Below are 27,708 nucleotides of genomic sequence, written 5' to 3' on the forward strand. Positions count from 1 at the left end.
ATTTAAAGCTATATCGGATTATAAAACAAATTCCAACCACACAATAGAGCGAAAAACTAATGTAAAAGACCTGGGAGTGATCATGTCAGAGGATTTCACCTTCAAAGACCATAACAGTGTGTCAATTGCATCTGCTAGAAAAATGACAGGATGGATAATGAGAACCTTCAAAACTAGGGATGCCAGTCCCATGATGATGCTCTTCAGGTCTCTTGTACTATATAGGCTGGAATATTGCTGCATATTAACAGCACCTTTCAGGGCAGGTGGAATTGCTGACCTGGAAAATGTACAGAGAACCTTCACGGTACACATAACTGCGATAAAACACTGAACTTACTGGGAACGCTTAAAGTTCCTTAACCTGTATTCCCTGGAATGCAGGTAGGAGAGATACATGATTATATATACTTGGAAAACCCTAGAGGGATTAGTACCAAACTTGCACACAAAAATCACTCCCCATGAAAGCAAAAGACTCGGCAGATGATGCAACATTCCCACAATGAAAAGCAGGGGTGCTACTAGCACGATAAGAGACCATACAATAAGTGTCAGGGGCCCAAGATTGCTCAACTGCCTTCCAGCATACATGAAGGGGATTACCAATAGAACCCTGGCTGTCTTCAAGAAGGCACTAGACAGACACCTAAAGTCAATACCTGACCAGCTGGGCTGTGGTTCATATGTCTGGGTGCATGCAGCCAACAGTAACAGCCTGGTTGATCAGGCCCTGATCCACAATGAGGCCTTGTCACAGACCGGGCCATGGGGGCATTGATCCGCGAAGCCCTCTCCAGGTATATTCCGGGCATACAGGAGAGAGAAACTTGCGATGACATTTCAGTCAAACTTGTACCATTAACTAGTGTGACTAGTTAATGGTCCAATTATTATTATAATCAAAAAGAAGCGCTAAGCCACAAGGGCTATACAGCGCTGCAGGGTAGGGAAGGAAGCAAGGGAATTGGATGGCAGAAGGGAGGGGGGATGATCAGCAGGTTACAGAAAACAGCGGGGCAGGGGATAGTACGGGGGTAGAGGGTAGCAAGAGATTCAAGTAGAAAGGGCTGAAAGTATCAGAATTTGTGAAGTAAGTTAATGGTCCAAGTCGGACCAAAACATCTTACGTGCAGGTTATTTGTGTAAGTGATCTTACTCTAGCTCTTATTGCAGTACATTTGTCTCCCAGTAGAGTCTGACTATTTAGAGAGCTTAAGAGTAAATGCAATCAAACCATAGCACGGGCGGAGCTTGAACTCGCATTGTTTTATGACCATAACCACAAGTTCCAGCCCTGCCTGTAGTATGGTTTGTTTGACCATAACCACAAGTTGCAGCCCTGCCTGTGGTATGGTTTGTTTGACCATAACCACAAGTTGCAGCCCTGCCTGTGGTATGGTTTGTTTGACCATAACCACAAGTTCTAGCCCTGCCTGTGGTATGGTTTGTTTGACCATAACCACAAGTTCTAGCCCTGCCTGTGGTATGGTTTGTTTGACCATAACCACAAGTTCCAGCCCTGCCTGTGGTATGGTTTGTTTGACCATAACCACAAGTTCTAGCCCTGCCTGTGGTATGGTTTGTTTGACCATAACCACAAGTTCCAGCCCTGCCTGTGGTATGGTTTGTTTGACCATAACCACAAGTTCCAGCCCTGCCTGTGGTATGGTTTGTTTGACCATAACCACAAGTTCCAGCCCTGCCTGTGGTATGGTTTGTTTGACCATAACCACAAGTTCTAGCCCTGCCTGTGGTATGGTTTGTTTGACCATAACCACAAGTTCTAGCCCTGCCTGTGGTATGGTTTGTTTGACCATAACCACAAGTTCTAGCCCTGCCTGTGGTATGGTTTGACCATAACCACAAGTTCCAGCCCTGCCTGTGGTATGGTTTGTTTGACCATAACCACAAGTTCTAGCCCTGCCTCTGGTATGGTTTGTTTGACAATAACCACAAGTTCTAGCCCTGCCTGTGGTATGGTTTGTTTGACCATAACCACAAGTTCCAGCCCTGCCTGTGGTATGGTTTGTTTGACAATAACCACAAGTTCTAGCCCTGCCTGTGGTATGGTTTGTTTGACCATAACCACAAGTTCTAGCCCTGCCTGTGGTATGGTTTGTTTGCAATTTTGTCATTACGATTTTGTGAGTAAATGCAATATACAGATAATTCTCCTGAGTCACTTAAAAGATTGTTTCTAGAGCTGCCCTTGAGGCATAAAATAATTAAGCACAAAATATTCATGCTGAATTTTCAGTCTAATTTGACATGCGAGAAATAGCATTACGTAGTATGTAAGGTCTAGAATTAGTTTGCCTAAAATGCTTGGCATAAAAAGAGGTTTTCCTAACATATACTTGATATATTATCATACCTGGAACCAAGCAAACTGCTAATTCATCCATTGTAACTTCCATCTGTATTTTCTTGAAATGAAAATTTCAATTTTTAATATTTTTATTTAATTTTTAATTTTCTTAATGCTAGTGAATTATTATTATTATAATCAAAAAGAAGCGCTAAGCCACAAGGGCTATACAGCGCTGAATGCTAGTGAAGAGTTCATAATTCAAGCAAATGGAGCTCCTCTTCTCTTAGGTCAAACTTTATTACCTGCCATTTCCCAGGTGTTGTATGAAACTAACGGGGTTAGTGCATTCCCATGAATATAACAGTAATGTTGCCCAAGTTAGTGATCCTGTCATTACCGGCAAGCTTATAATGTGTACTTTCATATTGTCAAGTAAATGTACACATACGCAACTAATGTGGCATTTTATTATGGTGTGTAATAAGTACAAAAAGCCACAGTACAAATGATCATTACAAATGATCACACAGGGCTCAACATGGCCGACATGGCAGGTTGTGTAGCGGGCTAGCTGTGGGATTTTCAAGGATAGCTCCTGGTCAAAGAGGCTGACCAGGTCCCTACTTAACAGAACTCAGTGTGAATGCTTGGAGAAGATACCAGAGCAGCGAACGGACATCCCAGTGCATCGTTTCAGCGTAAATAGTTGAAGTGTTGTGCAGTTTCAGAGGATTTGGTGTTGTTGAGTCAGGACCAGTCAGCGCCTCCCCCCCTCTCCGCTGGGGGGAGGGGGAGGGCGTGTGTAGTAAACAGTGACCTTTTCATAACGCCTCAACACCTGCGCGTCTCCCCCGCCTCACCCACCCAACTCCCAGCGCCACCCCATCAGTAGAGGGTACTTCTCCCCTAACCCACGATGTCAGCGATGGCACTGCAGGGAGTGCCGGGCTCACAGGAACTTCCACTACAGGGACAGCATCGTGGAGTTCGACCGCGAGGCAGCTGTCAGGTGTGCCACAGGCAGTGTGTACTCAGTTCCTCAAGCTTCAACATCCGTGCACACGAGGGCCTGGGATCTTCAATCAACTTGGCGTCCACCAGGACGCTGACATGTCCCTAGGGGAGCTCTTCATCGGGCTGCTAACGGAGTCACTGGCTTCTTGGACCTCTTGGGGAGGGTCGATGGTGCTCGTGCAAGCAGCAGATCCCAGGGCAACTTGCTGCTGTTTGCAATGGCTGTTTACCGAGGAGAGACAGGCACCTAGCAACATCTGTTGTTGGGGCAATGGATGAATTCCCTGCTATGTTTGTTTACTGCTCATTACTCTGTAATTTGTCTATGATTGTAATCATGTGATAACGTGTTTATCATTCATTACCTTTGAAACTTGTCATGATTGTGACCAGCTCTACCTGGAGCTCATTACCTTTGTAAATTCTCATGATTAATGTGTTTATGATTCATTACCTTTGCAATTATTCATGAGTGTGACCAGCTCTACCTGGAGCTCATTACCTTTGTAACTTGGTCATGATTATGACCAGATCTAGTTCATTACCTTTGTAACTTGCTCAGCTATCAAAACTTTGGAGTCCAGTCCCTGGACCAATTATGTACCTCTGTAATCTTTTGACTACCGCCCACAGGATGGGTATGGGGTGCATAATAAACATATTAAACTAACTAAACAAATGATCACAGTCCACTGCTAGCCAACCTCCTCCCCTAACTCATCAAAAACCTAAATCTACTTACTATACAAAACATTCACTCTTACTACTGTGCATAGATGTACAAAAAAATACAGGTAAGAGCAGCATGCCAAAGCCACTTGTATGCATAGCATTACGGGCTGGCTTAAAATTAACTTAAGATTAACTAAGCAGTGATGTAATCAGTGATAAAACATTAATGTAAACAGATTACTATAAAGCACAAATGAGTATTACAAAGACAGGTCATATGGTTGCATGCATTGTGTACATTCAGTAGAATGGAGTATTCTGTTAGGTAGTGTATTTAAAAAAAAGTTAAATTGGGTCTTAGGTTTAACATTTATGTGATATATTATTATTATAATCAAAAAGAAGCGCTAAGCCACAAGGGCTATACAGCGCTGCTTATGTGATATAATTGTGAGAAACATTTAAGATTTTTTTTTTTTTTTTCAACAAGTCGGTCGTCTCCCACCAAGGCAGGGTGACATTTAAGATATACAATTTATAAGGTTCAGTTATTCAGTACTTATTTGGTTTTAGGTAAGTGATCTTTGAGAAGAGACTTGAATCTTAACCTATCAACATAATACTAGGCACAAAAATCTCTGACATACCCTGTGTCTGGCTTGACCTTTGTAAAAATTCAGTGTACATAAAAGGGCCCAGAATCTGGAACCCCCTGTTGGAAATCTCCAGTCACTCTGCCAGCATCTTCAAAACTACTGTAAAAAAAAGCACTTTCTCTTCCTTACATATCCTAACATCAGAATAAATATGAGAAAACTATATATCCTTATTCTCATTGTCACACATGTATGGAAGACATTCTCAATATCTGTAATTCTCACAACCATTAAAATATTGAATGTGTTCACAATATGTTAATGTGCTTGTATCCTCATTACCTATAATCATAATCCAACGTGTAATTCTAAAGCAATGAAACATTATTATTATAATAAAAAAGAAGCGCTAAGCCACAAGGGCTAATGAAACATGATAAAGGCCATAAAGCATGTACTAATAGGATATTTAGTTCTCTTGTATTCATTATAATTCTTAATTTTATTTTTTACAATCACTTAAGAGACTGTATATGTAAGTAGTCAATTAGTTATTGCCTTATTAATCTTAAGTTAGTCTTAAGTTTGCCTGAAGTGCTTTGCATACTAAGGGTCTTTCTGCATGCATACCTAGATGTCATTCACCTATGTACAAACATTGTATCATACTGAAATAAAGAATCTTTAATCTTTAAACATTTCTCTTTCCAGGAGCTTTGTCAAACCATAACAGCTTGACGAAGTTCCTGAAGAGCGAAATGTTGCAACAATAAAATGTCCCATTGGTTGCATGTGTCCATTTACCTAAAATATTATTGGTAATTCCTAGTTAGTAGGTTGGTAGACAGCAGCCACCCAGGGAGGTACTACCATCCTGCCAAGCGAGTGTAAAATGAAAGTCTGTAATTGTTTTACATGATGGTAGGATTGCTGGTGTCTTTTTTTTGTCTCGTATACATGCAAGATTTCAGGTACGTCTTGCTACTTCTTACACTTAGGTCACACTACACATGCATGTACAAGCAAATATATACACACCCTCTGTGTTTTCTTCTATTTTTTTACTAGTTCTTGTTCTTTTCCTCTTATCTCCATGGGGAAGTGGAACAGAATTCTTCCTCTGTAAGCCATGAGTGTCGTAAAAGGCGACTAAAATGCTGGGAGCAAGGGGCTAGTAACCCCTTCTCCTGTATATATAACTAATGTTAAAAAGAGAAACACTTTTTTCTTTTTGGGCCACCCCGCCTCAGTGGGATACGGCCAGTTTGTTAAAAGAAGATTATTGGTAATTCTACCATTATTACTGCATACTTTTATATTTACTTTGTATATGCAGGAGCAGCTGGGAGACTATGATGAAGACTGTATTTTGTTTGACTGTCCTGGCCAGATAGAACTGTACACTCACATGAATGTCATGACCAGGTTAGTACACTGTGTATTTTCTTCACCAATTGTTGAATCTATTTCATTTGCTGCTGTGGTACACCACTTAAGTGGTCCACTATCTTACCCCCGGTTCATTACCTTCACCCAGCAAGGGAAGGAGAGGTGTTTCTGAATGAGGTTTAGTTCAAGGATATTATTATAATCAAAAAGAAGCGCTAAGCCACAAGGGCAGTTCAAGGATAGGGTAGGTCAATTCCTTGGATCAAGAGCCTCCCCAGTTCCCTCTTTCCTTTCCCTGAAGATCATGAGAGATATGTGGAAATGCAATGTTCATTTTCACATTACAAATGCAAATTTTTATTTCCTTATGCGGTACAAAATGATATAGTTTACGTGTAATAAATTAAGATTTAGACACAGACTGTTAAGTAGGTTATCTTCAGTCTTATTCATTTTCATATTAATAAATCATCTTTTGTGAATATATTTGTGACATACTTTTCATTTTCAGATTGATAGGTCATCTTCAATCTATGGATTTCCGAGTGTGTGCAGTATTTGTGTTGGATTCGGCATACATGGTCGATACTACCAAATTCCTGTCTGGGAGCATTGCTGCTCTTGCCACCATGGTGCAACTTGAAGTCAGTATTATTACTGCTACTAGTAGACACAATTGTATATTTATTTCTGGTTCATTTCGTGTGCCTCTCTATTTTGTTTACATTATTAGCCATGACCCCTCCCCTCAGTTGGGGGGGGGATCATGGCTAATAATGTAAACTAGATAGAGAGGCAGGTTAAGGGGTTGTGATCCATGGAATTAGAACTACCGTCCCCATGATTATTATTATAATCAAGGGAGAAGTGCTAAACCCGGTGGATTATACAGCACCTGGGGGGGGGATGTGGAAGGCATTCAGGCTTAATTTGGGGAACTGGAGCACAGATTTAATTCCCTAAATCAAGAGCCCCTCACCAACATCAAGGAACCTTCCTTGAGGGGACCGTCCCCATGAATCAAATCTCATTACCTCCAGTTACACTAATACTTTATGACCCTAATGCATTTTCATTCTATTATAATAATAATTTCTCCTTAGAAATAAACTTGCCTCTGTATATTTTGGTATTAATGTAGCGTGTCTTGTCATCTAATTAGCAATCATAGTATTTAGCTTCTAACATTTATGCTGACTAACCCAAATAGGTTTAGAGCTCCACTTTTAATAATGGTCCAGTAGAACTTCGGTATAAAATGCCCCTATGCACTGAATCATCGACAAGACGTGTAATGATAGAGCAGTCCATCTTCATATCTCTAAGGTACAGGACTAAAGGACAGAGTTCTGATATATGAAATGAATTTGGAATAAAACAAACAAAAAATCTTTCTGAACAAAGGCTCAGCGAGTCCGCTGCATGGGGATGTTTGGTTGAATTGCCAATGCAGTGGACCAAGTCTCTATGGGAGGTGTTTGGTAGTACCATCAATTCAGCAGACCATGTCTGCTTCATCGCAGGTCTGTCCAGTACAGGCTGTGTCCATGACCTGCCTGTTTCCATTGTACATGATGACTGGTTCAGCCTACACGAGTTGGTTATAGGCTGCTCATATGCTCACGTACTATCATTTGGTCTCCAGTTTTCCCTGGATTTACAGTGATTATCATTATTTTATTTAATTATGTTATTAAGAAAGAACTCTAAAGGCAAGTGATAATATATAACTCTGTTGAGATGAAACCCGAATTAAAAAGGACGATGGATTCTGGCATCTCCTCAACCATCTACTATACATCTCCCACATAATCTACTCTACATCTCACACACCATCTACCTGTATGTCTTCCACATTGGAAAATAAGGAATATCCACTAGGAAGTTTTATTGACCTAAGAAAAGCTTTTGACACAGTAGACCACAGCATCCTACTCCACAAACTTGACCACTATGGTATAAGAGGCCATGCGCTTGCATATTTCAAATCCTACCTTACTAATAGATATCAGTATGTCACCATTAAAGACACAGCATCATCAACATGGCCACTTGATACTGGAGTTCCACAGGGAAGTGTCCTTGGACCCCTGCTCTTCCTCATTTACATCAGTGATCTTCCAAACGTAACCCAACACCTGAAACCCATTCTCTTTGCTGATGACACAACTTATGTCATCTCTCACCCTAATCTTGCCACCCTCAACACCATTGTTAATGAGGAGCTGCTCAAAATAACTTGGATGACAGCCAATAAACTTACACTTAACACAGACAAAACCTACTATATTACGTTTGGTAGCAGAGCAGGTGCTGCACAACTAAACATTAAGATTGACAGCACTCTAATTGCCAGACATAATGAGGGCAAATTCCTAGGCCTATACTTCGACAACAACCTGAATTTCAGCACCCATATCCAACACATATCAAAAAAAAGTATCCAAAACAGTTGGGATCCTCTCCAAGATACGATACTACGTGCCGCAAAATGCCCTTCTCACACTATACCATTCACTCATTTATCCATACCTCACCTATGCTATTTGTGCTTGGGGTTCAACCGCAGCAATACACCTAAAGCCAATAATAACTCAACAGAAAGCCGCAGTAAGAATAATCACTAAATCCCATCAATGGCAACCCCCCCCCCACTCTTCATAGATCTAAACTTACTCCCTGTTCAGAACATCGACACTTACTACTGTGCAATCTACATATACAGGACCTTAAATTCCAATATTAACCTTGACCTAAAATGCTTTCTCGATAGTTGTGACAGGACCCACAAGCATAACACCAGACACAAACATCTCTACGACATTCCCCGTGTCCGACTAAACCTTTATAAAAATTCAATGTATGTCAAAGGCCCTAAAATCTGGAACACCTTACCTGAGAACTCTAGAACTGCAGACACACTCATCACTTTCAAAACTACAGTTAGAAAACATCTTATCTCCCTGATACACCCCGACAACTAACTACATAAAAACCACCTGGTGGTTCACACTTACACTCACGCACTCACCAATTTGACTATAAGCACAGAAATACGTATCTTAATCTTAAAATAATGATTCCTAACTAGTCACAAGTTTGCCTGTGATACTCCAATATAGAAACTATGTATTGTGCCAAAACAAAAGCATTCACATTGCTAAACTCACAAACTAGTATTTAGTCAACTTACTCCACAATTTGTAATAATTTAGGGTTACGAATTAATCTAAGTTTGCCCGAAATGCCTAGCCTTGCTAGGTGTTCTAGTGGCCCCCTCTGTAATTAGTATTTTATTACATGTAAACCACACAATAACCAAAATCTGTAAACCCCGCATTGTAATCCTTATAGAGAATAAACTTTGATTTGATAGATTTGATTTGTGATGTTACTGCTGGAGTTACACAGCTTTTCTGACTCAGCCACTAGAAATCACAGGAATATACCTACTGTAAGCTCATCTCTCTACCAGGAATGGATAGAAAAATTATTGTACTCTACTGTACTTTAAACTCTCTTCTTTTCAGGTAGGGTAATTTACTGTACCCTTAGAATGTTCACTAGTCCATCAGTGCAGTCATTTGTGTGTGTGTGTGTGTGTAGACCATCAATTCAATTAACTTTTATTTAATATTTTCACTGTTGACAGCCCTGATTATAAACTTGCTCTCAGTGTCGAAAAAAATTGAAAAAAAAAAAAAATTATTCTTTCTTACCAAAATCTTAAGAATATTTTTCCGAGTTTTAAAACAGAAAAAAAATATTTTTGTGATAAATACCAAAATATAGAGGCGAGAAGTTGACAGAAAGTGAACGACTTACAGCAACATCGGTGACTGCCGCTCACTCGGTAATGTTATTTTTACTTTAAAAAAAAAAAAAAAGCAAACCATACCACGGGTGAGGTTAGAACTTGTGACTCCTGCTGCTTTAGTATTGTACATATCGTAGAATCACTGAAGAAGGCACATTCTTCCCCCTCTCTTCCTCCTCCACTTTCGTACCTTGCTACAATTTCTTTCTTCAGTTCTATAGTGTTTCTCACTTTCTTTACCAAAGGTCTAGCATTAGGAAGTTTCTTTGGGCCCATGGTGGCTTATTTCACAGTCGCACTTAATAATCGCAAAAACCAATGGATTTTGAGTATATGCTCATTCACCAAGAGACACCGGGAAACTAACTCACCAAAGTGCGGCGTCCCGGCAGAAAAGGCGGGCTAATGCGTCTAATACGACCGACTTACGAGGCATCGGCTGAAATATGGAGCAAAACTTCCGCCCAAAAATTGGCCTAAGTATGAATCGACCGATAAACAAAGCAGCCAAAAAATGAGGCTCCAGTGTACACAGTTTTACTTTGTGTGTGTGTTTAGCATAGTTATTACCAGGAGCACAGAATGATCACAAATAGCAGAGTTATTATATTGTGTAGAAACATCAGTTACCAGAATTTTTAATCAAACTTATTTTCTACACTGCATTTTACAGGGAAAATTTAGCAATAGCTTCATTTATATGAAATGAAAAAAAACTCATAAAATCCCACATTTTAATACACAGGTAATCCACATGTAGGAGACTGAAACTTATCCCAATGTTTTAGTCCGACTTGGACCAGTAACGTCATACAGATTTGTTAATGGTCCAAGTCAGACCAAAACATCACAAGTTTCAGCCTCTTAAATGTGGGTTCTTTGTGTATTGTTCCAGCCACAATATTGTGACACTTATTCTCAGAATTTAACGTTTGTGGATAGTGTAATGCTTGTAGTTTTCTGCTTGTCATAAAAGATGGTGGTAGTGTGGCTATTATCCATTTATTGGCACCAGCTTTTGGCCATGGTCGCATCACTGCTCTAAATATGCTAGACAAGAGCTTTACAGTTAGATCTGTCCCAGTCTTTTGGACAGTCTTGTCTGGGAAAGAGTTTTCCTACACTTTATGGGATGTATGATGGAGTATTTGGAGGAAACCTGGTAACCTTGTTCTTTTATGCTTACTACTGCTGAAGGGGACCTTGTGATGGTCCTGGCTAGCTTAGGCAAAGACCTAGTAGCTGAGGGATAGCTTCCAGTGGTCCTGGCCAGCTTAGGTTATCTGCTACAAAAACAGGAGAAGTTTCCTACAAAGGAGCAGGTTAAGGATAAAGGTATTGCTATGCAATTAATGTGTTAATCATTAAATAATGGCAGCTGTAAGTGATGTTTTGATGCTTTGCTGAGAATTTCAATCTGAATTTTTTTATGTACTGCTTTGCATTCTTTTTAGGTCTCCAAATTGCAAGCAAATAAAAATAATGATGTAACTATAGTTGGTTGTCGAGATATTTAATGCATTGGTTAAATCTACAAATGTTACAGAAATAATCTTACCTTAAATTGTGATTGTTGGTGCATATCGATGATGCTGAACAGTGTAGAAGGATGCTGAGGTGGATGGTTGAGGCTCTGACACTAAAAGTTGATGGTTGCATAAGGACTTTCAACAACATACTTATTGAAGCAGCCACGTATAAATATTAGAAAACTGGAGAGAAAGGAATTAATGTACAGTTTGTATGGATTTAATCTCACTGAATTATACATACCAAACAAAGTATTTTGAAAGACAGGGCAAAATAAAACCTTGGTCTCTTTGCATCAGGTACTAGAAAGTGTTAGAAATGACTAATGAATCTGAATGTCATAGAAATGTATTTAAAAGGCTGAGTAGATCTATAACTTGCTATAACAACATGAATATAAATAAGCTCATTTAGGGAGCAACTTGCAGTATGAACAGATGGAGTGACCAGTAGAAAGAGAAAAAAAAAAGAGTGCAGGGTAAGATAAACAGTGAGAAAGATGAACTGAAAGTGAGTCTGTTGATATTGTCTCCATGACTACTGTGAAGAACAAGACACTATTGTTGTCAGTATATAATCTTCAATAGTGTTGTTAGTACATCATCTTCACTAGTGTTATCAGACCATGTGACTCAAGTGTTGTGTGTTGTCAGGTTCCTCACATAAATGTGCTGACCAAGATGGACTTGCTGAACAAGGCGGCACAACAACAGCTTGAGATGTTCCTTGTTCCGGAGGTACGAGAGTTGCTAGACTCAGAACATGCCACTTCCAAGTTCAATAAAAAGTAAGATTTTTATTTTTCTCTATTAATGATGGTACATGTTTCTTGACTAAGTGGAGGTATCCTTCCCTTCCCTGGATCAAACTTAGTTACCCATCATTCCCCAAGTTCTATTTTTAAACAAAATACTAATGGCAAACTTGACCAATTAAAATATGGATTTAACATACAGTGGTATCTCGAGTTACGAACTTAATTCGTTCCAGAAGGCTGTTTGAGTGCCGTTACCGAACGAATAATGTAAATTAGATTAATCCGTTTCAGACCCCCAAAAATACACTTACAAAAGCAATTACAAAAATACACTTACATAATTATTCGAGTTGGGAGCTGTTTGAAACTCAAGGTACCACTGTACACTTTTGGTAACGTTTTCTCATTTGGTTCAGCACTGAATGACCCATTGCGGTTTATCACTTGTGAATAATAATACTAATTTTACAGTGGGGTAACTAAGGCTATTTTCTAAAATCTCATTAAAAGCGATGCCAATGATGCTTGTGTGTTGTCAGTGGTGATGTACAAATGTACGAGATGATTTTTTTTTTTATTGCAGGTATCACAAGTTGACCCGGGCCCTGGGTAGAGTTCTCGACGAATATTCCCTTGTACGTTATGTTCCTCTCAACATTAAGAAGGAAGACTCTTTGATGGATGTACTTATTCAGACAGACTTTGCTCTGCAATATGGTGAAGATCAAGATGTCAGAACAACAGACTTTGAGTATCCTGACCAAGATGATGATGACGACAGAGGTCCATCCTTTGCTTACTAAACTTTGGTGCAAGTTCTAAGCCCTTTATACAACATGTCAAGTGTGCAAAGAATTCCTTCGCATTGAGGCTAGTTCCAGAGCTAAGGGGTACGAGTTAACGAGGGGAGGCTAAAGGAAGCTAAGATAACACTGAAGGACAAAAGAACCAGTACGATAATGTTGAATATCACATCCGTTGTAGTACCCACAAGATGTTTGAAATGAATTAACGGTGTTAACAGAGGTTGTAGTAAATAAGCTTGATATTCAGTTATACAAGGAGTCAGTTTCATTTATTATTGCATTCAGTTTCCCAGAAAGTTCTTTTATAGATATGACTTATTTCCAAATTTTAATATACAAGGAATCAGTTTCATTTCTTCACACAAGTACTGTTGCAACAACACACATTAATACTGGCAAACTTTACTTTCATTTTGCCAGTGTGCTAATTACTGTGTAGAATTGTTTTGTGAAAAATCTATTAAAGAATAAATAATTTATGAATAAAACTTATTTAACTCTTTCAGGGTTGAGATGCCTCATCCTGAACTCGTTCTGAGGCTCGAAAAATATATATATAAAGTAGTTTTGTTTTTCTTACAAAAATATTAAGAATATTTTTTAAGTGTTATAGAACAAAAAAATTTTTTTTGTGATCAATACTTACTGAGATACAGAGGTATGAAGGTGACCACTTACGGCAGCTTCGCCGACTGCGGCTCACTCGGTAATAATATATTTACTTTTTTATTTTTTAATATTTTATTTTTTCAAGTAACTTTTATGACCTGTGAGACCAATATAAGGCATATTGTATATATAGTATATATATTCACTTGCTGTATGCTACACAATAACCACACAAACACTGACAGGTGAACATTTTCACCTACCTTAGTCACATACTATTGTCTAGAAATATATACCTAGTATTTATAGGTCCCAGCAATGTTTTGGATATGTGGGAGTATGCAATAATAATAATAATAATAAATAATAATTAATAATAATAATTAATAATAATTTTACTTGAAGCATGGTGTAAGACGAATGTCACCACTGCTGACAGTGGTGACATGCTCTGCCTTAGCTCTATTTGTTTTCACTGTTACACGTAAGCATGTCTATCTGTTTATCTCTGTCTCTGCTTATCTGTCTTTCTCTCTCTCTGTCTCAGAGAGATCCACTCGTGAACCAACAGGTATTACACACGACGCACACATTACTTGCCAATTATGCTTACTATGCATTCTATCTACAGGCACAGTATAACACTGTCGGGATTTTTTGGGTTATCCTAGGTAATTTACACTATGTATGAAAACTGTACTTATGTGTACGTGTGCCTAAATAAACTTAAGCTTTTCCAATTGTTCAGATGTGACGATTCTGCAACTCGTGTAATACATGTTCGGCTGGCTGGCTGGCTGGCTAACTCTATTTCTGTCTCTGTCCCTGACTTGACTTAACCCTTAAACGGTCCAAACATATATACGTATACACGTTTTCTTTGTCATTCATTCAACACTGCCACGACAAGCCTGAGTCACCTAGACACGAGAGAATGGGTGTGCGCACTCACTGTGCGCCCTATTAAAATAATTGGGAATGTCTGGGTACCATATACTTTTTTTTTCCTATTAAAAAGACACAATTTTTTTTCTCTCAAAAAATTTGGGGCACTACGCGAGTGAATGTATATACAGTGGAATCTCGCCTAACGAACGCATCGCATAACGTTAAATCCGCCTAGCGATACATTTTAACGCAAAAATTTTGCCTCGGCAAGCGCTAAAAAACTCGCTCAACGTGGTTCGTTCGAGACGCGTCCACGTGCGGCCTGAGCCCGCCTCACTTATTCCTTGGGTGCCAGTGTTTACAAGCCAGCCACCGCGGTCGCTTCCAAGCATACAATCGGAACATTTCATATTATCACAGCATTTTTAGTGATTGCACCTGTAAAATAAGTCACCATGGGCCCCAAGAAAGCTTCTAGTACCAACCCTACAGCAAAAAGAGTGAGAATTACTATGGATATGAAGAGAGAGATCATTGCTAAGTGTGAAAGTGGAGTGAGTGTCTCCGAGCTGGCCAGGTTGTACACAAAATCCCAATCAACCATCGCTACTATTGTGGCCAAGAAAACGGCAATCAAGGAAGCTGTTCTTGCCAAAGGTGCAACTTTGTTTTCGAAACAGAGATCGCAAGTGATAGATGATGTTGAGAGAAAAACAGATAGCAGGAGATAGCCTCTCTCAAGCGATCATATGTGAAAAGGCTAGGAAGTTGCATGACGATTTAATTAGAAAAATGCCTGCAACTAGTGGTGATGCGAGTGAATTTAAGGCCAGCAAAGGTTGGTTTGAGAGATTTAAGAAGCATAGTGGCATAGATAGTGTGATAAGGCATGGCGAGTTTGCCAGTTCGGACCACAAAGTGGCTGAAAAATACGTGCAGGAATTCAAGGAGCACATAGACAGTGAAGGACTGAAACCTGAACAAGCGTTTAATTGTGACGAAACAGGCGTGTTACGGAAGAAAATGCCAAACAGGACGTACATTACTCAGGAGGAAAAGGCACTCCCAGGACATAAGCCTATGAAAGACAGGCTTACTCTGTTGATGTGTGCCAATGCTAGTGGTAATTGCAAAGTGAAGCCTTTATTGGTGTATCACTCTGTTTTTCCTGAACACTCTGAGAGTTTCAATGTCCTCAAGGCTAATTTGTGTGTGCTGTGGAGGGCAAACAGTAAGGCATGGGTCACTAGGGACTTTTTTGTATGACTGGTTACACCATGCATTTGCTCCCACTGAGAAAAATTACCCGATTGAAAAGAAATTAGACCTTAAGTGCCTCCTGGTATTAGACAATGCTCCTGGTCATCCTTCAGACGTGGCAGAGTGACTTTCTGCGGAAATGAGCTTCATTAAGGTCAAGTTTTTGCCTCCTAATACCACTCCTCTCCTGCAGCCCATGGACCAGCAGGTCATTTCCAACTTCAAGAAACTGTACACAAAAGCTATGTTTGAAAGGTGCTTTGTAGTGACCTCAGAAACTCAATTGACTCCATTATAGGTAAGGCTTGGGAGGAAACTACTAAGAGGACCTTAAACTCTGCTTGGAAGAAACTGTGGCCAGAATGTGTAGACAAAAGGGATTTTGAAGGGTTTGAGGCTAACCCTGGGAATCCTATGCCAGTTGAGGAATCCATTGTAGCATTGGGGAAGTCCTTGGGGTTGGAGGTTAGTGGGGAGGATGTGGAAGAGTTGGTGGAGGAGGACAATGAAGAATTAACCACTGATGAGCTGCTAGATCATCTTCAACAGCAAGAGGCCAGACCTGAGGAAACTGCTTTGGAGGAGGGGATAGAGAAATTGAGGAAGTTGCCTACTTCAAAGATTAAGGAAATGTGTGCAATGTGGCTTAAAGTGCAAACCTTTTTTGATGAAAATCACCCTGACACAGCTATTGCAAGCCGTGTTGGCAACCTGTACACTGACAATGTTGTTAAACACTTTAGGAATGTCATAAAGGAATGGGAGGTACAGGCCTCTATGGACAGATATTTTGTGCGACAGAAGTCCAGTGACTCAAGCTGGTCCTAGTGGCATTAAAAGAAGGGAAGTAACCCCAGAAAAGGACTTGCCACCTCAAGTCCTAATGGAAGGGGATTCCCCTTCTAAACACTAACACCATCAACACTCTCCCCTCCTCCCATCCCATCAATCACCACCAGATCTTCAATAAAGGTAAGTGTCATGTAACTGTGCATGCCTTCTTCAGTTTTGTGTGTATTAAAATTAATATTTCATGTGGTAAAAATTTTTTTTTGTTCATACTTTGGGGTGTCAGGAACGGATTAATTTGATTTCCATTATTTCTTATGGGGAAAATTAATTCGCCTAAAGATAATTTCGCCTAACATTGAACTCTCAGGAATGGATTAATAGCGTTAGGCGAGGGTCCACTGTATACGTTTGGACCGTTTAAGAGTTAATGACTTAGACCAGTGGTTCCCAAACTTTTTCAGCTTGTTACCCAATTTAACATGCCACATAAAGCATGTTACCCCTTTCACAAAATGTTGTTATTATTGATATATATGGCTAAACGTGAACGTATACAGCCTCGCATACTCTGCTAATCCTAGCAAAACCATTGAAAACGTAAGAACCACACATATATTATATATAAAATTAATAATAGCTACAAATTCACGTAACAGTGGGTAAATACTAACTATATACTGCACAGGGCAGTACACATACATACCAGCTTATGTCTACCTCGGCTGATGCTCACAGATAAACTGACTGTGTGAAATAGAGGCAGCCTCAGGAAGTGAGTGACGCATACTGGACAGGTCGATCTGGGCTACTGAGTGACTTTTGTCCTGAAGCATACTTGTCAAAATACTTTTGGGTTTCCACACACTTAGCTATATATTTCTTCTTTTCTAATACTGTATATTAGTTTTTGATGTTTATTGTTATTTGGTTTAACTTTATTACTTATAATAGGTTTTACTTTACAACTTTATATACTAAGACAAAGTTAACAATAATCCTCATACCGGGTACCGCATTGTTTTCTTGATTTTCAGAATTCATAACTTTTTTTCTGTCACCCCTCCATTACCCCCCAAAAATGGTTAAATTACCCCCAGGGGGTAATTTACCCCCAGTTTGGGAACCACTGACTTAGACTGACTGGCTGTACTGACTGGACTAAGTGACTTACTTGACTGATTAGACTCACTGACTTGTCTGACTGTACTGACTTCCCATCAAACTGGACTGGCTTGACTTGATTGACCTACTAATTTGACTGACTTTACTGACTCACTGATTGACTTGACTGACTTATTAACTGGCTTGATTACCATCCACACCAGGAACCACAATTTAAGAAATATTATTTGTGCTGCATTTCTAGCCTTAAGGAACAGAAAAACGTAATACATAATGACAATGAATAACAACTATAATATTTTGATTTTTCTAAGATTTCTAAATCTAAAAAAAAAAAAAAAAAAAAAAAAAAAAAAAAAAAAAAAAAAAAAAAAAAAAAAAAAAAAATATGGATTTTTTTTGGGTCTCAGGAACATAACCCAATTTTTCCACAAGTTTTTCAGTTCCTTTAACACGGATTCGTTTAACACTTCATTTTCAGGAATGTAACTACTATGTTAATTGACAATCTACTGTACCTGTTTGGCTAGTTTAAAATCAATGGTCCATACATGTGTCCCATACGATTCTCAGTTATGTGTTTGTGACTAACTTAGTTGATTCTTGAATACTGGTCAATACATGCAGTACAGTGGACCCTCGACCAACGATGGCATCGATTAATGATAAATCCGACTAGCAATACATTTTAACGCAAAAATTTTGCCTCGACTAGCGCTAAAAAACTCAACCAACACTATTCGTTCTGTCTGAGACGCGTCCACTTCTGGCCAGTGTTTACAAGCCAGCCAGCCACCGCGGTCGCTTCCAAGCGTACAATCGGAAAATTTCATGTTATCACAGCCTTTTTAGTTATTGCACCTGCAAAATAAGTCATCATGGGCCCAAGAAAGCTTCTAGTGCCAACCCTACAGCAAAAAGGGTGAGAATTACTATGGATATGAAGAAAGAGATCATTGCTAAGTATGAAAGTGGAGTGCGTGTCTCCGAGCTGGCCAGGTTGTACACAAAACCCGAATCAACCATCGCTACTATTGTGGGCAAGAAAACGGCAATCAAGGAAGCTGTTCTTGCCAAAGGTGCAACTATGTTTTCGAAACTGAGATCGCAAGTACTCAAAGATGTTGAGAGACTGTTATTGGTGTAGATAAACGAAAAACAGATAGCAGGAGATAGCATCTCTCAAGCGATCATATGTGAAAAGGCTAGGAAGTTGCATGACGATTTAATTAAAAAAATGCCAGCAACTAGTGGTGATGTGAGTGAATTTAAGGCCAGCAAAGGTTGGTTTGAGAGATTTAAAGGGAAGGGAAGTAACCCCAGAAAAGGACTTGCCACCTCAAGTCCTAATGGAAGGGGATTCCCTTTCTAAACACTAAGACCATCAACACTCTCCCCTCCTCCCATCCCATCAATCATCACCTGATCTCAATAAAGGTAAGTGTCATGTAACTGTGCATGTCTTCTTCAGTTTGAGTGTATTAAAATTAATATTTCATGTGGTAAAAGCCATTTTTTTCATACTTTGGGGTGTCCTACACGGATTAATTTGATTTCCATTATTTCTTATGGGGAAAATTAACTTGACTAATGATAATTTTGACTAACGATGAGCTCTCAGGAATGGATTAATAGCGTTAGTCGAGGGTCCACTGTATTTACCTTTGCTGCTATGCATAATAATTTATATAACTATTTATGTTTACCCAAGTAAACTGACTGACTAACTATAGTTGGTGAATACTGACTGTGGGAATGAGACTGAGACAGAGAAAGGGGGATGTGAGATGAGATGCTTGATTTTGAGACATGCTCCATTTCCACGACCAGAGTTCTCATTCAGCCTACAATATCAATTGGTCAGAGAGCTGGTCCTAAGTCCAAGTGATCATTAAACAGGTAGATCATTAAGAAGTGCCTGTATTATATTTTTATGAAGTTTAAGTTTATAAAAGAGAAAGATATTAATAATGATACATAATAATTTTTATGTAGGGGTTCCTGGAGACATGAAAATTATTTCAAGGTAAATAGGTCAAGAAATGCTGCTCTAGAGATTCACTCATTACCTTAAGGACACCCAAAGCCACCCTCCAGAACTCCAAAGAGCAGATCAGCAAAACTACCTACTTGGAGATCATTCTGAGGGTCAATGTTTCTGTGACCCAGTCCTTGATCAGACCTCCTGGTCATCAACCTGGTTGCCACTGCTGGCCACAAGTAATCCAACATATGAATCACAGTACTGACTTTAGGTGTCTGATCAGTTCCCTCTTTAACCCTTAAACTGTCCAAACGTAGATCTACGTTTTTTCAATGTTTGAAAGTGTGTAAAAAATGTAGATTTTTTTTTTTGTACATTTGAAAGCATGTAAAAAAAACTTTGATCTACGTTTTTTTTGTTATATTTGAAAATATGTAAAAAAAACGTAGATCTGCTTTTGGAGCACTACGCATGTGAACGTAGACCTACGTCTGGACAGTTTAAGGGTTAAGACAGCCAGGGATCTATTGGTTATTTTCCTTATGCATGGTGGGAGGCATGGGCATGGGTCCCAGACAATGTGTTTTCTCTTAGTGTAATTATAGCACCCCTGCTTTTCATTGGAGGTATGTTGCACTATCTACCTAATCTTTTACTTTCACAAGGAGTGATCTGTGTGTGCAGATTTGGGACCAGTTCCTCTAGGATTTTCCAGGTGTACATTATGATGTATCTCAATTGCCTGCATTGATCCAGATTCCATGGCAACCACCACTGTGGGCCTCACTAGAATAAGACAGACAACAATACTCTTCAACCTAGGAGCCATAATTTCTGAGGGGAGATCCCCAAAGGCTGAACACAGGAAAGGAAGGAAGGGGGGAGGGAAGGATGGGGTAATGAGGTAGGATGGGGTGAGGGCCTTAGGGTTTTGTCTGAGGAAGAAGACTAAATAGTCCAGTTCCTTAGATCAAGAACCTCTTCACATCAAAGAATTCCCCTTGAAGAGGCTGTGTTAAAAAAAAAAAAATAAATAAAAAAAAAATTAGTCTATAACCAAAAGTTTTTCAATGTGTACTATTAAATGTTATCCATTACTATAAAAACTATGTGTATTGTGGAAATAAATTATTCATACTGTTATTATTGTTATAATGAACACACAGTTTATCATGATGATAATAAAACAAAGTGTCAAGTAAATATGATATAAAGCAATACTCAAAAATAATCGTTACTTCACTTACAATGTTTTACAGACACGTAAAATATAATAAAATAACCTCCAAAATTTTCAAATGTACTACAAACAACAGATTACAAATTTTCTTTTCTAATGAGAATACTAAACAAGTGCACACAAATGTTTTCTGGAACCGATACCATTACACATAAACGTACTTAATATGAATGACAAATTCAGGAAGTGACTATATAGTTAGTTCTCTTAAACAGTTACGTTATATAAACAGTGTGGTTTTTGTAAATATGATTCAAAAATTGCATACAAAATAGTACAAGGAAAGGTCTTTGCAGTACATTCAGCTCTCTTTTTACAATTTAACTTCTTTTTGGAAATTAATTAGAAAAAGTATTCAGAAGTGAATAATGTATACTATGAAAGCCATTTTCACACATTAAATTCTGGATGAACTTTTTTCAATACTATTTACAAAAAAATTACACCATACGAAGGAGGTTCATAAGAGAGCCGAGTGAGTGTTATTGAATTTTGATTTTGATTTTCAATCACATTCACAAAAAACCATACCATATAGAGCTTTATAAGAGCTAACTGTAATGGTTTAATCTGATATAAAAATAGCATACCTTGCATTTTTATTAATACTGCACTGTATAAAAATAGCCAATAACTTTGTTAAGGTAGTGAAGATAAAAAAAAAGAAACGTAATAATGGCATTATAGCTTGTCCATTAAGTCAATACAACATATTTCCAAGAAAAAAGTTAAGTACAGGAGGTTACCAACTTACAAATATCATCCTGATTTTTCAAGTTACAAGTAAAATCTTGATATGCCAAGACTCCAACAGATTGAATTTCAGATATAATGGACAAAATATTTGGCTGGACAAATGTTTGATGCTATGCATGAAGGTTTTGTCCATTAGTGGTAGTGTGCATGTCCAGTAAATTTCTTATAGAACAGACCATGTCAATGTATTAGGCATTTCAGTATAATGTATTTTCAGTTAAATAGGTAACTCGTGCTCTCCTATTTTTCAATTGCACTGAGGTTTCACTCTACACATACACATTGTAAAGAAAACAGAGTACTGTAGCTCAGTGTGACTGTTTTGTGTGTGTGCATAGGTGTAACTTTGTAAGTAAGGATGTGTGTAACTTGTAAGGATTGTAAGTTGGTTACCTGTAAGTACACTAAACTTACATAAAAAGCACACAATGCTTAAGTAAATTAAAAGCACCACCTAGCAATGAAAATAAACTTAAAAAAAAAAAATAGTAAAATTAATATATAAACCATTCAAGGTATACAGATAACTAACATATCAATAAAAAATAGTGGGTGAGTAGGGGGCTAAATTACATAAAATTTACTGTCTCCTTATCACTTGAACACAACAGAAAGAATGTTATCAACATTTCTCAATGGACAGATGAAAATGGCAAATTTACAAAAGTTTTGTAATATGGTCTAAAAAAATAACCACAGTTGACTCTCTTAGAAAGCTCCTCTATGTAGTGAAATTTTTTGTAAAAGTGGTTGAAAAAGTACATCCAAAACGGAATATCATATGGAAAGGCCTTAATATTACGATCTATTCAATTTTGGATGCCTCTTCTCAAAACATTTACATAAACAAAATAAAGAAACTTTACAAGAGAGTTTACTGTAAGTACAAATATCTGACATGATTGGGAAATAAAGAGAATTTTCCTTTGACATGCTAAATACATGCTTACTGGGTTTTCCTTGGACACTGACACTGGTGTTTAGAATGCACACTTTGATTTTCTGTTAGCAATTTTTTTTTTTTTTTTTTTTTAGCTTTCTGGGATGTCTAGATGAATAATTTATCTTGAAAAAGTTAAGTATATTACATACAGGATCAGAACCCAGGGTGCTGAGTATGTCAAACACAGGATCAGAATCCAGGGTGCTAAATATATCACACACAGGATCAGAATCCAGGGTGCTAAATATATCACACACAGGATCAGAACCCAAGGTGCTAAATATATCACACACAGGATCAGAATCCAGGGTGCTAAATATATCACACACAGGATCAGAACCCAGGGTGCTAAATATATTACACACAGGATCAGAATCCAGGGTGCTAAATATATCACACACAGGATCAGAACCCAGGGTGCTAAATATATCACACACAGGATCAGAACCCAGGGTGCTAAATATATCACACACAGGATCAGAACCCAGGGTGCTAAATATATCACACACAGGATCAGAACCCAGGGTGCTAAATATATCACACACAGGATCAGAACCCAGGGTGCTAAATATATCACACACAGGATCAGACCCCAGAGTGCTAAATATATCACACACAGGATCAGAACCCAGGGTGCTAAATATATCACACAGGATCAGAACCCAAAGTGCTAAATATATCACACAGGATCAGAACCCAGGGTGCTAAATATATCACACACAGGATCAGAACCCAGGGTGCTAAATATATCACACACACAATCAGACCCCAGAATGCTATTCATTCATCTGATAGAAAAGTTACCCCAACAACTAGTATATCTAGCATGTTTATTATTCCTTTTTATAACAAAAGCTAATTGTATTGTCTTGCTAGAGATGATTAATAATAAAGTAATATGGCCTTGATCATGGACTGTACAAACTTGTTAATAAAATATGTAAGTGATAAAACAAAAGTGAGAAGAGCACTTTCGTTTTCAACGATGGTCAGTGTGTCATCACAGTAAGAATATATCCTCCATCCCTCCCTTGTTCCTCAGTCAACACAGATCTTTTAATTATCTGCTATACTGACTGACTCTCTCCTTGGGGATGTTCTGAAACACACACAGCTTGGAGCTTTCATCATTATCATCTAATTATATGTAGCTATAATAGCAAAACTATGTAAGATAATATTTGTTGAGATTTTTAACCTGAAGGGTTAGCCACCCTGGATAACCTAAGAAAGTCAGTGCATCAATGAGGACTGTTTTATATCCATTGTGGTAGCTGATCTTCAAAGCAAATTACAATACTGTACAATTTTTTTTGAAGTTCTAAGGGATACAGTAGTTACATCCTCTTAGTTCACTGTCACCAATTAATTTTTTTTTTAGTAGTGGGCCTTGTTGTCCCAGCTGAAGGTAATATTGAAGTGTTTTTTGGGATGCTGCTAGTTTCCTCCTCCATGCTACCATTGCTCAAACACAATATTATTATTATAATACAGGCACACAGTTGATTCCTGAATACCAGTAAAAATACATTTAAAAACATTGCCATTATTACTATAATCATGGGGGAGCAGTAAGCCCATAGGGAAACACAGTGCCAAATATATACAGTATGTGCATGAAGCCTAGATAACTGGAAATGAACCTAACTTATTAACATATTAGCACAATTACATTTTTTTTTGGGGGGCATACCATTCTCAAAAAATTATTGTAGTGATAAATGTCTTGAACTGCTTAATCATATTTCAAAAACCATTTATAATTACATGTATATATTATAATATTCAGAAGTAGAGTTCATTCCCAGATGACCAAGCTTCATGTGTGCACCATATTTTTTATTGGTCATAAAATAATATTAATTAAAAACAGACTTAACCCTTTGACTGTTTTGGTCGTACATATATGTCTTACGAGGTACCGTGTTTGATGTACATACAGTGGTCCCTCAATTATTGTCAATAATCCGTTCCTGGAAGTGGGACTATTATCGAAATAGAAGATTTTCGAGTCAATTTTCCCCATAAGAAATAATATAAATACAATTAATCCATTCCTGACACCCAGAAGTATTAAAATAAAAAATTTTTTACATGAAATATAGATGTAGTACATAAACAATACAATGGGAAATGATGAATGAAACATGAACAGCATAACACTTACCTTTATTGGCGATTCTTCTTAGTGTATGGAAGACTGGAGGAGGAGAGAGATTGAATTACTGTTTGGAAGGGGAATCCCCTTCCATCAACACCTCAGGTACCAAGTGCTTTTCTGGGGTTACTTCTCTTCTCTGTTTCTTAATGCCACTAGGACCAGCTTGAGAGTCACTGGAGTCCTGTCTCGCAAAAAGACTGTCCAGGGAGCTATGTTTCTGGCGTCTCTTTAAAACTTCCCTAAAATGGGCCAAGACTCTGTCACTGTACAAGTTGCCGATATGGCTTGCAACATCCTTCTCAGGGTGATGTTTCTCCATAAATCTTTCCATCCTACCCCACATTTCAAAAATCTCCCTTGTTTCTGAAGAAGGCACCTTCTTCCATCTCTCTTCCTCCTCTGCAGCAAGATTCTGAGCTGCGATCTGTTGCTCTTCCTACTGAAACTCTTGCTCCTTTCATATTGTTCAATGATGTTTTTCTTAAATTCTATCGTATTTCTCACCTTCTTTACCAAATTTTGACACTAAGAGCTTTCTTTGGAGCCATGGTAGCTTATTTAGCACTTGCAAGCACTAAAATGAATGGAATATTACGAAATATTTCGTATGAACATATGAGGGGACCGTCGCTCACTGGTAAACAATGGCACACTGGCCGGGAACGGCGCAGAGCCGTGTGTACACGTCCAGGATGAAAGACGATTAGCGAGTTAACCCTTTCAGGGTCCAAGGCCAAGATCTGAAATGGTGCCCCAGTGTCCAAGAAATTTTGAAAAAAAAAAAAAAAAAAAAAAAAAAAATTATTTGTACCCATATGGTACAGGGTACCATACAGTACACGACACCATATGGTACAGATACAGAGATAACTATGGAAATAAGTCACCCTGACTTTTTTGGGTTATCCTAGGATTTTATATGTATGCTGCTATGTATGATAATCTATGTAATTGTATTTCTGTACACCTGAATAAACTTACTCAAGTGCATGTGTCATCATTTATTTATTTATTTAGGTATACACAAATGAAGTTACATAGAATATCATACTTAGCATCATATGTTTGGAGATCCTAGGATAACCCAAAAAAGTCAGACAGACTTATTTCCATTAGGGTCCCTGTACCCTGTACCATATGGTATAATGTACCATATGGTACAATGTACTATATGGTACATTGTACCATATGGTACCATTGTACCATATGGTACCATTGTACCATATACCACTATGACATGGCACCATTGTACCATATGGTACCATTGTACCATATGGCACAATGGTACCATGTGGCTCAAAACCATAGAATTCGTCTTCAGCTCCACTTCCAACAGTCTTAGAACTGTAAGTTGTGAAGAGGAGAGTCAAAATTCACCCAGAGAGAGAGTGGGGAGTGAGAGCTTCCTTGCCGCCAGGCACCACGAACAAAGCCACTTTGCCGGCGTTCCCACAATGCCATGCAGGCGTCCAGATTTTTTCTATAGTGTGCACACTGACCACCCAGACCCATTCTCTCAGATGTAGGCCAACCAGCCTTCTCGCGCTAAATTTGGTGCCGCTAGAATTTTGGCGTAGATCTACGGTTTGGACCCTGAACGTAAAGCCGCAGATCTACGGTACGGGCCCTGAAAGGGTTAACAGACCATTTGCGAGCCAATGTTTAGACGAAATAACGGGACTATTTCCGAAATGGACGACTTTCAGGCTGGACGATTATTGAGGGACCACTGTACTCATAAATTCTAGCGGCTTCAAATCAAGCAGGAGAAAGCTGGTAGGCCCACATGTGAGAGAATGGGTCTGTGTGGTCAGTGTGCACCATATAAAAAAATCCTGGAGCATGCAGTACATAATGAGAAAAAAAAACTGACCTTTTTTTTTTTAATTAAAATGCCGAATTTGTGGTCTATTTTCGTGTAGTATTTATGGTTGTATTCTCATTTTCTTGGTCTCATTTGATAGAATGGAAAACATATTATAGAAATAGCAGTGATTTTGATTAATTTTACTATAAAAAGAACCTGGAACTACAGCTCAAAATAGGGGAAATGTTTGACTTTTGCCGATGTTCAAAAGTAAACAAATGATGCCATTTTCCAATAAATGTCCAAGTAGCCATTCTAATATGCAGTCATGAATGGGTTGATGTTATTTATACAATTATTACAGTATTGCAGTAGTCTGCATAATAGTAAGTCTTCTATTTCTTGTTTGAATAAAAATTCAAAATAGAAAGCAAGAGTAATATCAGAGGGGCCTGGAGACATGACTGATGAACAAAGAAAATGTTATTTTAGAGCCAGGAATGTCTGCATTGTTCATTCTGGACCTTATTTTGAAATTGTCATATTTTTTAATTTTCATGAAATTGGCCAAATTGCAAATTTCTGACCACGTTACTGGGTAGTTGAAATTGGTAAATGGGCAGCTTCTTGTACTCAATCTATAGAAAAAATAGAGTTCTAAAGAAATAGCTATGAGTTTGGTCGACTGGAACAATGGAATTAGCTGAAAATAAGGCTCAAAGTGGGCAAAATCACAGATTTGTAAATATCGCCGAGGTCGCTAACTTCGCAAGAGCGTAATTCCGTCAATTTTCCATCAAATTTTTTTTTTTTTTTGGTGTCATTACAATCGGGAAAAGATTCTCTATCATTTCATAAGAAAAATAATTTTTTTTTTTTGAAATTTTGCGACACCAGGAGACACCTCAGGATTGGGGGTTGTGACAGTCAAGGGGTTAAGATACTTTAGAACAAAAAATTAAGCAGAGATTTATTAGGCACCAAAGTTAAGTTTGTTGTCTAAAACATTTGGACTGATAAATATATTTACTCAAATATACACTGTTTTCATATACAATGTATATTTGAGTAAATATATTTATCAGTCCAAATGTTTAATCCTTTATCATTGTTACAACCTAAATGTACTAATGTTTTGATCATGTGTATAGACCTATCAATAAGTAGGTAATAAATTATGGTGCCTCTAGTTAACAGTAAGTCTTTTGCTTCCCTCATCGACTCACTCAGTTCCATAACTCTTTCCTGGAA

The 27,708-nt window shown here is 38.3% G+C and overlaps 1 protein-coding gene across 1 annotated transcript in view; it reads left to right on the forward strand.

Annotated features, from left to right (window-relative positions):
• Positions 1-13,461, forward strand: part of LOC128700846 (GPN-loop GTPase 3-like) — a 33,696-nt gene extending 20,235 nt beyond the window's left edge. The window contains exons 4-7 of the mRNA XM_070104769.1: positions 5,933-6,021; positions 6,497-6,629; positions 11,986-12,119; positions 12,673-13,461. Of these exons, the coding sequence (XP_069960870.1) occupies positions 5,933-6,021; positions 6,497-6,629; positions 11,986-12,119; positions 12,673-12,892 (576 nt within the window). The 3' untranslated portion in view covers positions 12,893-13,461. The remainder of the gene's footprint in view (positions 1-5,932; positions 6,022-6,496; positions 6,630-11,985; positions 12,120-12,672) is intronic.
• The last annotated feature ends 14,247 nt before the right edge of the window (positions 13,462-27,708 follow it).

Source organism: Cherax quadricarinatus, chromosome 94 (genome assembly GCF_038502225.1).
Source record: "Cherax quadricarinatus isolate ZL_2023a chromosome 94, ASM3850222v1, whole genome shotgun sequence".
In the NCBI taxonomy this organism is placed as follows: domain Eukaryota; kingdom Metazoa; phylum Arthropoda; class Malacostraca; order Decapoda; family Parastacidae; genus Cherax; species Cherax quadricarinatus.